At 34.1% G+C, this 15,447-nt stretch overlaps 1 protein-coding gene and 1 long non-coding RNA gene across 3 annotated transcripts; both read right to left on the bottom strand.

The window, feature by feature from the left end:
* Positions 1-2,118: 2,118 nt before the first annotated feature.
* Positions 2,119-4,242, bottom strand: LOC139197682 (uncharacterized). Its single transcript, XM_070825632.1, has one exon. It carries the CDS (start codon positions 4,240-4,242, stop codon positions 2,119-2,121), a length of 2,124 nt encoding a protein of 707 aa, XP_070681733.1.
* Positions 4,243-9,698: 5,456 nt separating this feature from the next.
* Positions 9,699-14,822, bottom strand: LOC114826013 (uncharacterized). Of its 2 annotated transcripts, none has more exons than XR_011583204.1 (3): positions 14,700-14,822; positions 10,840-10,932; positions 9,699-10,226 (listed from the first exon to the last, which is right to left on the bottom strand). It is a non-coding gene; the product is annotated as an uncharacterized lncRNA (long non-coding RNA). The 2 variants fall into 2 exon arrangements; XR_011583203.1 differs by lacking the exon at positions 14,700-14,822 and adding an exon at positions 13,512-13,573.
* Between the last annotated feature and the right edge of the window lie 625 nt (positions 14,823-15,447).

Raw genomic sequence — 15,447 nt, 5'->3', positions numbered from 1 at the left:
AAATGAACAAAAGGATATATAAGTGAATGAAGTTGATAAGATAAGTAACTTGTTTTTTATATGGATTTAAGCAAGCTAATATGAAAAGGAATGGAATGTTTTTTATTTTAAAGATGTGGGGACAAAAAATGCTTTGTTTCCGTTATAAGCAGTAGAAACAGAAGCAAAATGCAATTTACACATCTTTTGCCCTTGTAGTGAAGATAGGGAAATATATTTAACAGAGGAACAAAAATGATAGAAAGTGTTTTGTACTTGTAAGTAGCAAATTTGTGAAGGCAAAACGTTTAAAGCAACAAATAGAAGGGTTGTTTCTATAAGCCATATAAAAAACATAAGCAACATGCAATTCACACATATTTTCTCCCTGTAGTAAAGGCAGAAAAATACATGTCCTGCAGGTGAGCCATCTGTTTGAGCACTTAACAAAAAACATAAAAAGTGTTGTGCTTTTGTTCTAGTAGCGAAGTTTTTCAACCACAGATTTTCAAACCAAAAAACATGCAGAACATTTTGTACGACTGGATGACGGAGATTGTGGTTGTTCATTTCTTCTGAGAGCGGACATCTTCCACACTACAGCAAAAAAAATAGAAATAACATTCTAAGAAACGTTCTTACCATGGAAACCATTTAGGTGTGTGGGTGGAAAACAAATTGTAGTTTACCTTTCTTTTGATTTTTTTGTCTGAGATTTTGTCTTGAGTGCGGCAATCGGCACTTTGTCGGTGGGTTCAATTTTGGGGACAACCAAATTGTGGAATTCACCAGCAATTGTAGCAAAATTGGTTGTATCTGCTTGCTTGTTGTGAGGTTTCTTGCTGTGAATTAAGGGAAAATATATGAGGATAGATAGAAATGTGATAGTTATGGAAAACTGGGTGAAACAATGGTGCAAAGAGATTGTTTGATAGTTTTTTATTAAATGCAAAACATACAACCAAGAGTAATCTTTACCTGTCAGATTTGTTAGCTTCATCAATGAACAACACTCTCTTTGAGGTTTTGGCCGGTTCAATTGGTTGGGGTCGTTGTTGTAGCAACTGGGAAGGCGTTAACGGAGTAAGGGTTGTTTGGCTCATAACTTGTTTTCCTGCGGTGGTAGTCGGTGTTTGTGGCTTGATTGAGGCAATCGTTGGGTTGGAGAGGTCTTGGTCATGGAGTAGTCCATTAACGATCAAGTCCGTTTTCCTGAAGTCAAAAGAGATTTGGAATTGTTTTGTCTCGCCGATCAAAGTTTTAAGAAGTGGTGGTAGGATGAAAGGATCGTCATAGCCGTCCTCTATCACCAAAGTATGGCAAGACACAAGAAGCATCTTTTCAGCATGTCTTCCTATCATGAGGAAGTTGTGTTGATTCGTGCTATCTTCTACGATAAGGTCGATCTTGAACCTGTGCAAGAGGAGAATATCTTGTTGTTAGGCAATCATTACTATTAATACTAATCTTGTGAGCAATTTATAAAATGTAGTAGAACCATTGTAATATTGGGCATGCATGAAGAATATTGACATAAAGATAGACAAATTATTTAGGTATAAATTCTTTTCATATATGAAGTATGATTCATGTATCATCATTATGCTTGTTTTGGGAACTTTAACTTTTCTTCGTTAAAATTAGGGAAAACTGTGCAGTTGCAGATTATCACAATCTTTGATAACAGCAACCTTAGTTAAATTGTAATGGAGATGCAGACAACTCCAAAATTATTTGTATGTATGCATTGAGATTATGAGTGAAAATGAAGTGAGGCATAAAAGGGAATGTAAAAGTATATGTTGGTTCAAGAAACCTTTTTGTTTGTGTGTATAGCTGATCGTGAATTCAAAAGATTGTAGATTGAACCTTGAAGTATAAAGATATACAGAAAGACATTGTTGAGATAACGTAGGTACTAAAATGTTATTAGTTATGAATTTTATAACGATAAGAAGCCAACTTGTGGTGCGGTAAACCAGGTAAATCAAGTTGGTTTAAAAATTCCATTGGATAAAGAACATCTACATTTTCTATATTTTCCGTTGTAGAAGACACCGAATCAAAACTTAGATAGATACGACTTTCGCCAAGGACCATACCCAATACAAAAGTGTTTATGTCAGTGGTTGTATCATTTCATGGTGTCACAATAGCTTTTTCTTTTAGATATGAAACATCTCGGAAATTGGTCTTGAAATTTGTATACACAGCTGAAACCATTGCTTTGATGGCATTTTCATCAAAATGGATAATGAATTGTTTTGGAATTTCAACCCAAGAGGTTGCTTCATCAGTTGAAGATATAGATTCGATAACAGTACTATTTCCAATATCTAGTATCCATTTTGCAAAATCAGCAAGTTCTTTTTTTTCCCCTTCGTCAAGACCTGTTTTCGAAAGCCTCATGTTTTGTTTCAAAAAAAATATAGTTAAGTGGGACCAAAGGTATGAACTTGTTAATGAAGCTTGAACAATGTCAGCAATGTTACCGTTTGGAACAATAGGAAGAATTTGCCTAAAATCACCTCCGAAAAGAATCGGTTTGCCCCCAAATGGTAAATGGTCAAAGCCTGGTTTTGACCCTTTAAGAACATCATGGAGGGACCGATCTAGAGTTTCAAAACATTTTTTATGATTCATGGGTGCTTCATCCCAAACAATGAGAACAACTTTAGTGATTAGTTTTGCAAGATGAGTTCCTCTTTTAATTTCACAAAAAGAACAATCTGTGATGTTGATAGGAATTTTAAATCTAGACTGAGCCGTTCTTCCACCAGGAAGTAAAAGGGAGGCAATTCCAGATGAGGCCACTGCTAAAACGATTTGATTTTGGGATCTAATTCTAGCAATGATGGTTGTCCACAAAAAAGTTTTGCATGTACCACCATGACCATGCACAAAAAAGAGGCCAAATTTGTTGTTGTCAATTGTTTCCATCACACAGTCATAAACATTTTTTTGCTCTTTGTTTAACTGGCTGATAAGGAACGAATGCTTTTGTTTCAATGACTTTGAGTCGTAACTTAACTCTTCTCTTAAACTCCTATTTTTAAGTCTATCCATCATTAGATTGTTCGGTTGTGGTAGGTGATGCTTTGATAGAGAACTATTTGAAGCTGTAAACAATTTCTCTAACTTGTACATAAGAGAATTTTTTAGTTCATCTTGGTATTTGGAGACATCTTGCAAGCCAAAAGCATTAACCATGTTTTTGGAAATGTCATCGCACATTGTTTTCCAATGTGCTTCAAACAAAGTTGATGGATCAGCAACATCACAAAAGAGAACCAATGTGACAAACAATTCCCTTAATTGAAAAGATGATGCTGTAACAATCGCTTCTAACATAGCACTATTCCATTCTTTGTCGTCTCCTAATAAACCAAGAGAGTTGCATGCAGCTTGAAAAGTTGGTTGAAGAATGTTTTTGACGGTCTTTAAATGGTCAAAACTAAAGCAGCCTTTTTGGTGGTTAAGCAACAACCTCAAATAGTATAATTCACCGGCAGTAGGGTGAATGTATACAACTCTACCTAGAGACCTGTCTTGTTTTCTACGGTTCCATTGTTTTTCGTCTTTTTTCCAAACATACTTGGTAGGAAATTTAACGTAAGCTAACTTACGTGCATCAGGGTCTTGGACATTGCTTTCAAACCATTGTGTTAACATAGTGCTTTCGAGCTTAGAGCGGTTAACAACATAGTTTAGATCATCTGTGTCTTTGAAAATAACATTTTGATCAAATGGAAGGTGTATAGGTAACCTCTCAACTGATGGTTCTTTAACATGAATGTGAAATTGTAACAATCTCCAAACTGCTTCATAAGGGCATAAATATCTACAATTTAGATAAGCCACAACCTCATCAAACTCTTCATCCTCAAAAACAGCTCTAGCTCGATCAACGCCTTTAGTTATGTACTTAAATAGATACTTGATTAGTGTTGATTGACAGCAGGATTCAACATTTATATGTGCTTGATATTTTAATAATAGCTCACGATTGTAAGGGACAACAAATGTGTTATCAAGCTTGATTCCATTTTTTAGAACAAATATGTTATCGAAATCTCGACGCTTATATGCAACGAAACCATCATCTGAAAAAGTGGTTTCACTTGTGAAAGGTTTAGGAAATTTTTTTGAACATTTGTTTTCTTTCATGCAAGGTGAAAATTGATTTGCAAGACCACATGGCACTTGGATCATATATTGAGAAACTACATCGAATCCAACCTTATCAGATTCTTCATCAGGCATCTCAGCCGAAATGATAGAATCAATATCATAGGGAGAATGACATTTAAAATGCTTGTTTACCCAAACCAATATGTGACAATGAGGAAGACCTCGTTTTTGGAACTCCACCGTGTAAATCACTGTTTTAGAAGAAAAAAAAAATGCAAAATTTTTAAAACATAATGGTCTACACATATAGTGAGAAGATGAATAAACAAATAAAAGAAGAAATTTGAGTATGAATGATGAACTAACTAGATTCAACATCACCAAAAGGTTGGCCTGATTTGATGAACTTAATCATATGATTAAGCTTTGCTTTAAAAAATTCTGGAGACTATATCAGGCATGTCTTCAACTTTACAAGCAGGTTTATCACGTAGATCTTCAATAATTTCAGGCCACTTAGCATTGCAGGTAAAAATGATAAATAAATCAGGATTTCCAAATTGACGGCATATGGCCATGGCATCTTTATAATTGTTTATCATATATCTAACACTGCCAGTAAACGAAGTTGGCAAAATGACCCTTTTACCAAGTGTAGAACTGCTTGTATTTCCTACTTTAAGTGCTTCATGAATTCCTTTAAGACCTTCAGTTCTAAAAGAATCTTGATTTGCCCTGATGAAATCTAACCTATCTTCTTCAAGCGTTGCATATGTATCAACTAAATATTGTTGAAACAGTCTGCCGCCTTTCAACAGGGTGTTGTTGTGTCCTGGTCTATACTGAATTTGATAACCCAGAAACGCTTTCATTGATATTCCTTCAGTCTTTTTTCCTTTTAAAATTTGGATTCCAAGGAAGGCCTTTCTTATATCCATCTTCACCGTATGGGAAAAGGAGAGGATATTGTAGAGCCATGTACTTAGGATGCAACTTTGTGATTCATTGTAGGCCTTCCGTCCTATGTTCCACAATGATATCTCTTTCAGTGTGAAATTCACCAATATCCCCTACTATCAAGCCACCAATCCCATCACACACCGGTAAATTATACTGTGCATCATGGGTACCTTGTGCACCGTACAAACGCAAACGTAAATGAGTTGTGGACCCTTCATCAATCTTATCTCTGGCGATTCTAAAAAGTTGAACAACCTCATTATGTTCATCCAACATTTTAATGAGGCCATGAACAACATCTTGATCGTGTGTTTCAACGATTTTTGATCCACCAAAGCAACTAATACGATTGCTGACTTCATTTTGAGTATCATGAATGTACAATTGTGCAAATTTAGGAGTTTCGCCCTCTGTAGGCAACAAAGAACCCATTAAATGATGCACTTGACCATTAATCTTAAAAACATAAGGACCCCGACCCTTGTTGATCAATGCATCGACTTTGGCTCCCATTGAAGTAACCGCCATCATTGAATTATATGATCTGACATTTGTTTTAAATGTCAAGCAGCTTGGAGAATTTTTGGGATTCAACAAATGATCTAAATAAGCAGGGGTGGGTTTAATGCGTGGGAATGTAACTTTTTGACTCATGCAACACGCAGTAAACTGGGGGGTAGAACCAGATGAAGCATTCGTTACCCTTTGTTCTGTAGACCAAAAGAGGCATTGCAATATTGACATTGGCAGTTTCTTAAGCCAAAATTAATATATTCTGGAACAATCCCTATAGAAACAAAGATTATCAGAAGCATCCATCACATAAACAGCTAGAAGTTAACTACCTGAGAAAAGTGAAGTCTTGAAATTAGCAATAAAATGTGAATAGAGTTATGTTAAAAAGTTGCATACTTTTTTTTTTTTTTTTGATAAGTAGCCTGTCCAGTGATGAGCAGGTTGAAGATAACATGATTGGCTTGAGCATCACTGACCAACATATTGTGCACAGTGGCACGATCAGCAAGAAAAATTGGCACAGAAATAGGATGAGAAGTTGTCGCAGGCGACAAATGTGGGGCAGAAACATCATTGATGGGAATTTTCTGTTCGAAATTTGATGCAAATGTTTGGGGTGGTTTGTTTTGGTTTTCTAAAAGTGGAAAAGAGCTTGAAACATCATTATATTCGTCATTGTAATCGGTGGGAACATCTTGCAAGTTTGATTCACTAAGATTAACATCCGCAACAAACTCATGCAAAACGGGACGTTGATTTCCAACGGCCCTTCTACGTTGCCGTATTCGTGTAGACATAAAACTACATAAATGGGAAAAACACATAGAAACAGAAGTGGTTTGTTGTTTAATAAAAGCAATACACAAAGCAAAAAACTATGTTAAGCATATGAAATTAGCAATGGACCACAATTCATTAAATCAATCAGTCAATAAAAACACAAATATATCATATGCATAGCTGAGTGATATAGTAAAAAGTATGGATAAAAATCGTTTATAATTGTAAAAAAAAAAAAGTTGTGATAAAAGAAACCAGCATAAAGATTAAATAATAAAGCATCCATGATAAAAATAAAAATAAAAAGTATCCATCGATGATTGCATGTTGAAGGCCACAAAAAAGTAAACAGAAACAAATGAGGTGATGGTTGTTTAAAGATCAAGAAATCTAACCGATATAGAAGCGTAAGCGCAGCTGCTTACAAACGCTACCAAGTAGTAATGTAGGATCCCAACAATTAGAACTGAAGTTACAGAAGCTAGAAAAAGAAAGAGAAAATATAAATACGTATATGAATGAAATGATGTGTGCTTCAATACTTTAAAGATAGGACATGCACACAATAGGCGAAAATACTTTTTTGTAGCCTAACAGGATTACATAAATCATGAGAAAGTACGACTATAAGAAAGTTTGAAGATTAAAGTTGACATCCACAATGTCTGATGTTGTAAAAGCTGGAAAACATCATCATTAAATCTGTTTAGGGAATCATAGAAACCCATGATATGATTTCATTACCTAGGATGCATATGTTTACCTAGAATCAAACTCAAACCAATTTGTTTTGCATTGTACAACATTCACCATATTGGAGATGGTATTGAACAGAACGACATAAATGATCATAATTTTGCCATCCACAATGTCTGATCTCGTAAACGTTGGAAAACATCATCATTAAATCTATTTAGGGAATCATAGAAACCCATGATGTGATTTCATTACGTATGATGCATATGTTTACCTAGAATCAAACTCAAACCAATTTGTTTTGCATTGTACAACATTCACCATATTGGAGATATTATTGAATAAAGCGACATAAACGATCATAATTTTGATTTGAAATGTTAATTTTTTCTGCATCTCAGATGGGTTTAACTAACGACCAATCATTTATACTTGATAATATTATGAATTATCAGCTGGATAAAGTTGTTAAAATGTGTTTTTGAATCAGTTCTCTCACAGCATGTTTATCCACGATGTTCATTTTTACCTGCCTTTTATTTAGAATTATAATTCAGTATAGTTTTGATGGCTTGAATCTTTTTTACATTACACCAACTTAAGGATGTAACAATCACAAATTCTACTGCTATCGTGCTCATACATAGTCAAAGGATGACATAATTAGATAGCTTCATCTAATCCCGATGTGCACAAAAAAATGTAAGAACAATAATTAAACCAGTGTTAAATAATATACCTCAGAAGTCAAAGGGGGAAGTTTTCCAGCTAATGATTCAACTTTCTGAAAATCGCAAACAAAGCAAATTGATTAGCACTAACTCACAGAACAGTAATGAATAGCTCAAAGACAGTGGCAAAATTTTGTTACCACTAATCACACACTGGTGAAACAGACATCCTAGCAAAGCTACACCAATTACTAAACACTATAGCCATTAGTTCTAGGTTCTGTAAGTATTATCAGTACAATTTAGCATGTTAGTTATATGCTTTATCTGATGATAATGCAACTATTGTACCCAAGAACATTGAAATGTAAGTTATGTCTATAATTATATTATCTAGTATTTCTCACCTAAAATTTTCCAAGCCAAAAAACATATTAGGACAATTTCGGAACTCCTATGTACAAATGTTAAGCATGTTACTTCAACTGAAATAAATTCTACATACAATGAGATACACATGCTCATTCCAAAAATGGAACCCAGATAAAATGTGTTTTGTCTATTGTGCAATAATCCACTGTTAACTATTATACTAACTGTCATACTTCTATGACACACTTTAGTTCCATCAAACATACCAGAGTTCACCAAACTAGATGCTAATTAAACAAATTAACAATGTAAAACCAATTTTAGTTTTGAATATCCAAGGGCAAAAATGTTGCGGTGCCTTTGTGAACCGAATACAGAAAGAGTATAACATTTTTTGTATGAAAATATTATAGAAATATGTGGAAAGTAAACCAATTTTCGAGAGGATTTAGCTTATGCTAGCATCAAATAATTTATCTATCAAACAATTTATAGGTTGCTCCCAACGAAAAAGCATATGATATCATTGGGGCCTACACAAATGCTGGACATCACACTATAAACTATATGGAAAGGAAAGCAAATGACAAAAAAATTAACTAAATTAATCATATATATCTTTCTTCTCCCCTTGATAATACAAATCGGCCTCTTTAGAATATCTTTAGACGAAGAGCGTGCAACAAACCTACTTACTTTGAATTTGAAACACACTGCGAGATTTAAAAGATATTGAATAGAATGTATTATCCATAGGTTGAATAATTTGAATTAGTTTCATGAGGCAGTTTTTATATACTTTTACGAAGGAAAGCAGACGGAGTACATAAAACCAAACTGTTTGTAAAAGAAATAGGTAAATCTAACCAACCACTAATCAAATTGTAAAAGCGAGATATGAGTATTTTTCACGTCAATAGAAGCAACAAAGTCAAAGGTAAATATGCATCTATCTAACAACAAATTTGAAATTGTATAGAGAGAGACAAAGGTGAGATTGACCACTCTTGCGAGGCGCAATGCTTTTCACGACCATTAACACAACCACAAAACCATTACTATTAATCTTGCTTCACCACCTCTTAACCCACCATTTGTATACAACACTCACCCCTTCTATTTCAAATTCTTTCATTTGTCGTATGCTATTCATGCCTTCTATATTCAAGTAGTTATAAACCAATAAGAACGGCCCACTGACTAAGAAAACTATAACATCAAGACAACCGCCTTAAAAGTGCATAACCAGCGAAGAAGCATTGGCTAAAAGATTCTATCAATGGTAGAAATGGCGTAAAAATATAAGGAAAGAAACATAATTCCAGCACAATAAGGTTATTGCCAGCAAAAAACATTCATCAGCGAGATAGAACTACACCAAAAAGGTGCAAAAAAGATTCCACATAAGGAAAGAAACAATTTGGTCATGAGAACAGCCCGCTGACCAATAATACCAAAACATTAATACAACAAATGTCTTAAAAGTGCATAACCAGCAAAGAAGCATGATTCAAAGGATCATATGAACAACAACAGAAATGCTAAAAATATATAAGCAGAGAAACATAATCCTAGCATGCCAACACATTATCCTTAAAATAGTAAAAAGGTTAATTGTTTACATTATTGATGTCATGACCGAACAAAAAAGGTTTACACGGCTTTTATCTTAGCTAACACTCGTTCCGTTTCTATACATTGAAAACCCAGAACACTATTACAGTGGAGGCAAGGAAGAGCAACAAAATTCCAATCTTGTTGCAGCAACCAAACTTGTAGATCTCATCGAAAACCCAAAAAAAAAACAAATGCTAAACTTCTTTTTCCAACTGAACTTGTTCTTTCGGCGAATTACTACGATTTTCAGGTGAATGGATAGTGTGGACCACCAATTTGTTTCGATTTTCACCCTTACCATAAACACGCAAACCCAGTCTTGTTTTTTCAATTTTCACTGATATCTTTGTATTGGGTCTTGGGGCAGTTTCTCTATATATTTGTACCGTGTTTCGAATCAATGCATTGTTTCGAGCCTCAATCAGTTCCTTTAAATTTTTAACCAAAACTCCTCCTAGAATTTGTTGTTCGCTTCGATCAATCTCTTTCACCATTTTATTTACCCTGAATCACAAATTAAATACAGCGTCAATATCTATGTTTTTTAGGAAAAACTGTTTAGCTTGTAGGTCTTAAGAATAACACAGTCAAAAATTTTAAAAACTTAAATATGGAAGTTCTGAATTTTTTTTTTGGAAATATGTCTGGTTTGTTGAGAGATTGAAGTTATTAACAGCACTTATTAAAGCACCTTGGGGAGGATGAAAGAGTTGACTACCAGAAAAACCTAACGAAAACACCAACCAACCAAAGTAACTGACCTTCGAAGAATGATTTAGAAAAGTGAGAACGCAATAAAGAAAGCAAGCAACCAACATAAAACACATAAGATGCCTAACAACATTTGATAAAGAATTAAAAACAGTTGGTTAAATCAGAATCACAGAAACAGCAAGAAAATTCAAAAAAATAATCGAATTGGATAGACATTATTTAAACCGAAAAAAAAAAGTACCATCGGACCTTCGGACAATCAAAGGTGACAGAGACAACAAAGAATGAGAAACAAAGAATTAAACAAACAACGAAGAAACAAAAGGTTTAGTTAAAAAATTCTAAAATTACACTAGCTGAAACGGAAAGCATGGGGAAACACGAATCGAAGTTCATGACATACCAAAGGCTTGATTGAAATGTATGGCTAAGAACCCATAGATTAAAGGCAGCAGCAAAACCAGATCACGATTGTACAATATGAGCCCGATCTAACCTGCGAAACAGCAGTAAGACTGAGATTAAGAATTCAAAGTGGAAACAAACGTATACAACAACAGTAACTTAAATTGTGACAATATAATGGACTCAATCTGTGAAAGTGCACCAAACAAAGGGTATGTCTCAAAAGTTAAAATCCTCTAGCCTTATACACAACCCATAAGAGCCATTTGGAAACTTAAACCCCCATCCCCCTCTTTTGCAATTTAGCTCACTAACGCAACTGAATCAAAGCAAATTCAATCAGGAAACAGAAAGTTAAGAACAACCTTAACTCACTAACCCATTGAATCAAAACAAATGAACTTAGAGAAAAACTACAGTCCAAAATCATATATATATACATATATATATATATATATGATCTAAATGTAATCCAATTCTTAGTTAATTAACTAAGTATACCAAAGAATCAAATTAAACACAAATTCTTAAAGTTTGGCATCCCAATAATCACATTAAACACTGCTACATAAAGATCAACTGGAAATGGAGACTGCCACTTGTTGAATGTGGTAACTTAGCAAAGTTTCTATAACATGGAAAGGACATGAGCTTGTCCAGCTTCAAACGGCCTAAAAACCCCATAATTCAAATTCAGAATTCAAATTACCATTAGGGACAAAAACTGCACCATAGCAAAAATCTCAGTAATTACAACCCAAGGTACTGTTTGAATTTCTTCAATTACATACATCCCCCCTTCTATCAAACTTAATCCAGCCCCCAGTTAGTAACTTCTGAATAAATGAAATGACAAAAAAAACTAACCATAGTTTCTAAAATAATTTAGTTTCGGTCATCGTTTAAACAATTTTCCATAACCTAGGCCAGTTGTTGGCGAAAACATCTACTGTTTGGTTCCATTGATTCTCTCATTCCAAAAGCATGCATATTCAATTGACACTCTCACAAAATTCAACCTACATAAGAGATAAGTATTGTACCACTAATTCATATTCTAACGATAAGTGCATGGAGAAATGCACAGCAGCACAAAGCTTAACACAAAATTTGAAATGGAAATGGAACCTGCAATAAGGTTTTTTTCAGAAGCAAAAATGGCATTACGGAATACAGAATCACATAGAGAATCACAAAGACAGAGAGGGTAGAGTAAGACGGTCTGAGCAAAAAAAAAAAAAAAAAGAGCTTTATAAAGTAGGAAATGGTGTCGTTCAACAAACTAAATAGTCAATAAACCATCTCTAATTTTGAGCCAAAGGACACACCAACTAAAAACAGTGCATTACCATGGGGCACACAGCATGTATATACGATGAATCTTTTTATTTTTAGCAAGCTAAAATAAGATCACACGTTAAAATCTCTATCGTTTTTTCAGTAAAGCAGCCTAAGTTGGAAAGGAGTAAAATTTAAATTGAAAAACATTAATCAAACATGAACAAATTTAAAAAGAGAAAACCATCAGAATCTTTGCAGAAACCAACTAAAATTGCAATCTGAACTACCTCATCTTAGCAGTGCTGCTGCATATATTGGCCTTTTCAGAAATGAATGATAAAAAAACAGATGCACCCAATGCATTGTTTTTTCTTCTTCTGTGCAGTAACAAAAAAGGATAACATTCCCCTGAAAACATATTACATACATATAATATTCCGTAGCCGGTCATTGATCATGCACAAAAAGATAACGTATGTCATTTAAGGCTTTACAAAAACACAAAGAAGAGGAAAAATTTGTCCTATTTTAAAAAAAAATTATCTCCCTATACCAACACACAGAGAATAGGATAAGGAGAAACAAATATGAACCTTGTTAAAAAGAAACAAACATATAACCACCTTAAACAGGCACGACAACATACATTTTCAAACAAACAAAACCAAGTCAGAGCCACTAAATATAAATATAAAAGGTGATCGTCACGTAAAACTCAGTAAATTAATCGGCAAGGAACCATTTACATTCTAAATTTTATTTACTTTTGTATTTGTTGTATTTATATCGATGTTTAAACCTATACTAATGTTTGGTAATTCGTACATATTTTCACTGTTATTAGAATAAACACTGAGCATAAACACACACGCATATGTAAAATACATTTTTTAATTGCAAAAATGAAGAAAAACAGTGTAGAAAAGATGGATCAGATAGATGTGTTTTGGTGTCCCTATTAACATAGGTATAATCAGCTGAGTCACAAAAAAAAAGGTTGTAGACACACCATCCCCACATGCCTTAACTAAGCTAAAAAAACAGCCTAGCAGCAGGGGGATTGTTAAATCTAACCAATTAGGGGCAGGAATGGTTGACAGCTAGATTTAACAATCCTCCTGCCGGTAAGGTGTTTCACGCAATTAAGCCAAGTGGAGGTGGAAAATATTCGGTGGGGTGTCTCAACGTATACTTATGGATGTCCATCTTAAGCCATTTGTGCGCAGGCAAGCAATTGGACGTGCTTTCAGACCAAGTAAAAATAAACAACCTCAGGTAGAATCACAGGCTACAAACAAAACCCCCAACACAATCGCAAATGGAAGGAAATGGTAAATGATAGAAGAAGAGATGTGACAGAGAGGGAGAGATACAATCCATTAACCCCACCCTCTCTTTGCAGCCAACACACTTGTTCCCTCAACCCTATCCTCAAACAGTGCACCCAAAACAAATTGAATCATGAAACAGAAAGTTAAGAACAGTCTTAATTAACTAAGTATACCAAAGAATCAATTTAAACACAAGGTCTTAAAATTTTGGCATCCCAATAATCAAATAAGGAATAACAACAATGTGTGTGCTGTGTCTTTGAGTGCATGGGCTGCATAAGTGTATAAGAGTATGTTGTATTGGTGACGAAAAACAATAAAAGCTTCCAAGCGATAAAAAAAGCCATAAGCCATGTGCGTGTACCGTGTATGTATATAAAATGTACTTGGAAAATACTGCATAAGCTGTAATTCATAAAAATCATAAGATGCTAAATGAAAAAAACACCTGGTATTTAACATAGGGAACTTAAAAATATTAAGAACAAAGACGAAAGGTTGAAATTTACTCAAACCCAATAATAACAGACAAAATTAAAGCTAATTACTTACAAATTCTAAATTCTAAACCCACAAAGCCCAAATTAAAGACAAAATTCAGAATTTATAACAAAAGAAAACCAAATTAAACACAAAATTAAGGTGATTTCGGAGGCATAAGCTTAAGAACGCAAGAAATTGGAACCTTTCAAAAGCGCAGAGAGAGAGAGAGAAAATACAATTGGGGGTACATTTGGAACTCACGATAGGAGTTTTGAAGGAGGCACAGAAAGAAGATCTGTGAGGCAGATTCAATCATGATGGAATAGAGTTGTACAATTACTGTGAAAATCAAAACTCAATTAACAAAAAATACATGATAGAACTTGAGCATTTCCTAGTGAGAAAACCACGAAAAGAAAAAGAAGATATTCAGTTCCATAAACACATTCCTCTTATGAACTCCAAAACGAAATTCAATTGTAAGTATAGTCTTGTATGATAGTTTCCTAAGGTCTCTTAATCTCAAAACAACATCTCTGCTGTAAATAATGGTCAAGCCTGTAGCCCAAAATTAGTAGTAGGATTCTAGGCATCAATCCATCAACTATCGAACGCTACCCGATCTACATAAACCGATAAAGAAAAAATATTGCTCTGAAATAAAAGAACTGATCATATGAATTATTCATGACAGAATCAATTTTGATTTGAAATATGACATAACGATTGCACATTCCACCATAACAATCGCAAATAAATATACCTCAAAAGCCAAGGGGTGAAGTGCTCTGCCCAACGATCCAAGTTGCTAAAATACAAACTTCGGGATTGAAAGAAAAATGACCTGGTCAATAAATTTAATAAGTTTAGGGATTAGTATTCTGAAAAAGGATTGAACAAATCACACTTCTTTTCACTGGTGACCATGAATGATCCTCAGAAAATAACAACCTTAAAAAATTAAATCTATTTCTAACAACAACATATTCTTTTGAACAAACCAACAACAACAACAACAACCACAAAAAAGCATAAAAAAGCTGAGCCTTTGATTCACAGGGTTTCTTCAAAGGCATAAAAAATTAAATTTATTTCTAACAACAACAACCATAAAAAAGCTATCCCTGTGAATCAAACCAAACAGAAAATAACATATATAAACATATTTATTAGGAAACGATTAACAGTGCATCATATGTGAATGAACAAAAACAAATAATAGGGTAAAAAAACTCAGCATTCGATTCACAGGGTGAGGACAACAACAAATAATAGGGTAATGAAAAAAAAGGGGCAAAATGCATACAGTTTGATTTCAGCAGAGAAGCTATGACATTGAAAGACCAACACAACAGGAAGAAAAAGAGAAATGAGGAGGAAGTGGTTTTATCAGGCAGTGAAGAAGGCAGCACAAAATATCTATTTTTCTGTTCTAATTTAATAATTAAAAAACAAATCTTTCAATCCTATCTAAAAGTTGAATAACCGAACCAGAAGCAGAACCAAACAGA

Source organism: Malus domestica, chromosome 07 (assembly GCF_042453785.1).
Source record: "Malus domestica chromosome 07, GDT2T_hap1".
Classification (NCBI taxonomy): domain Eukaryota; kingdom Viridiplantae; phylum Streptophyta; class Magnoliopsida; order Rosales; family Rosaceae; genus Malus; species Malus domestica.
Note: the sequence above shows the minus strand (reverse complement) of the source record. Positions and strands in the feature narration are given on the sequence as shown.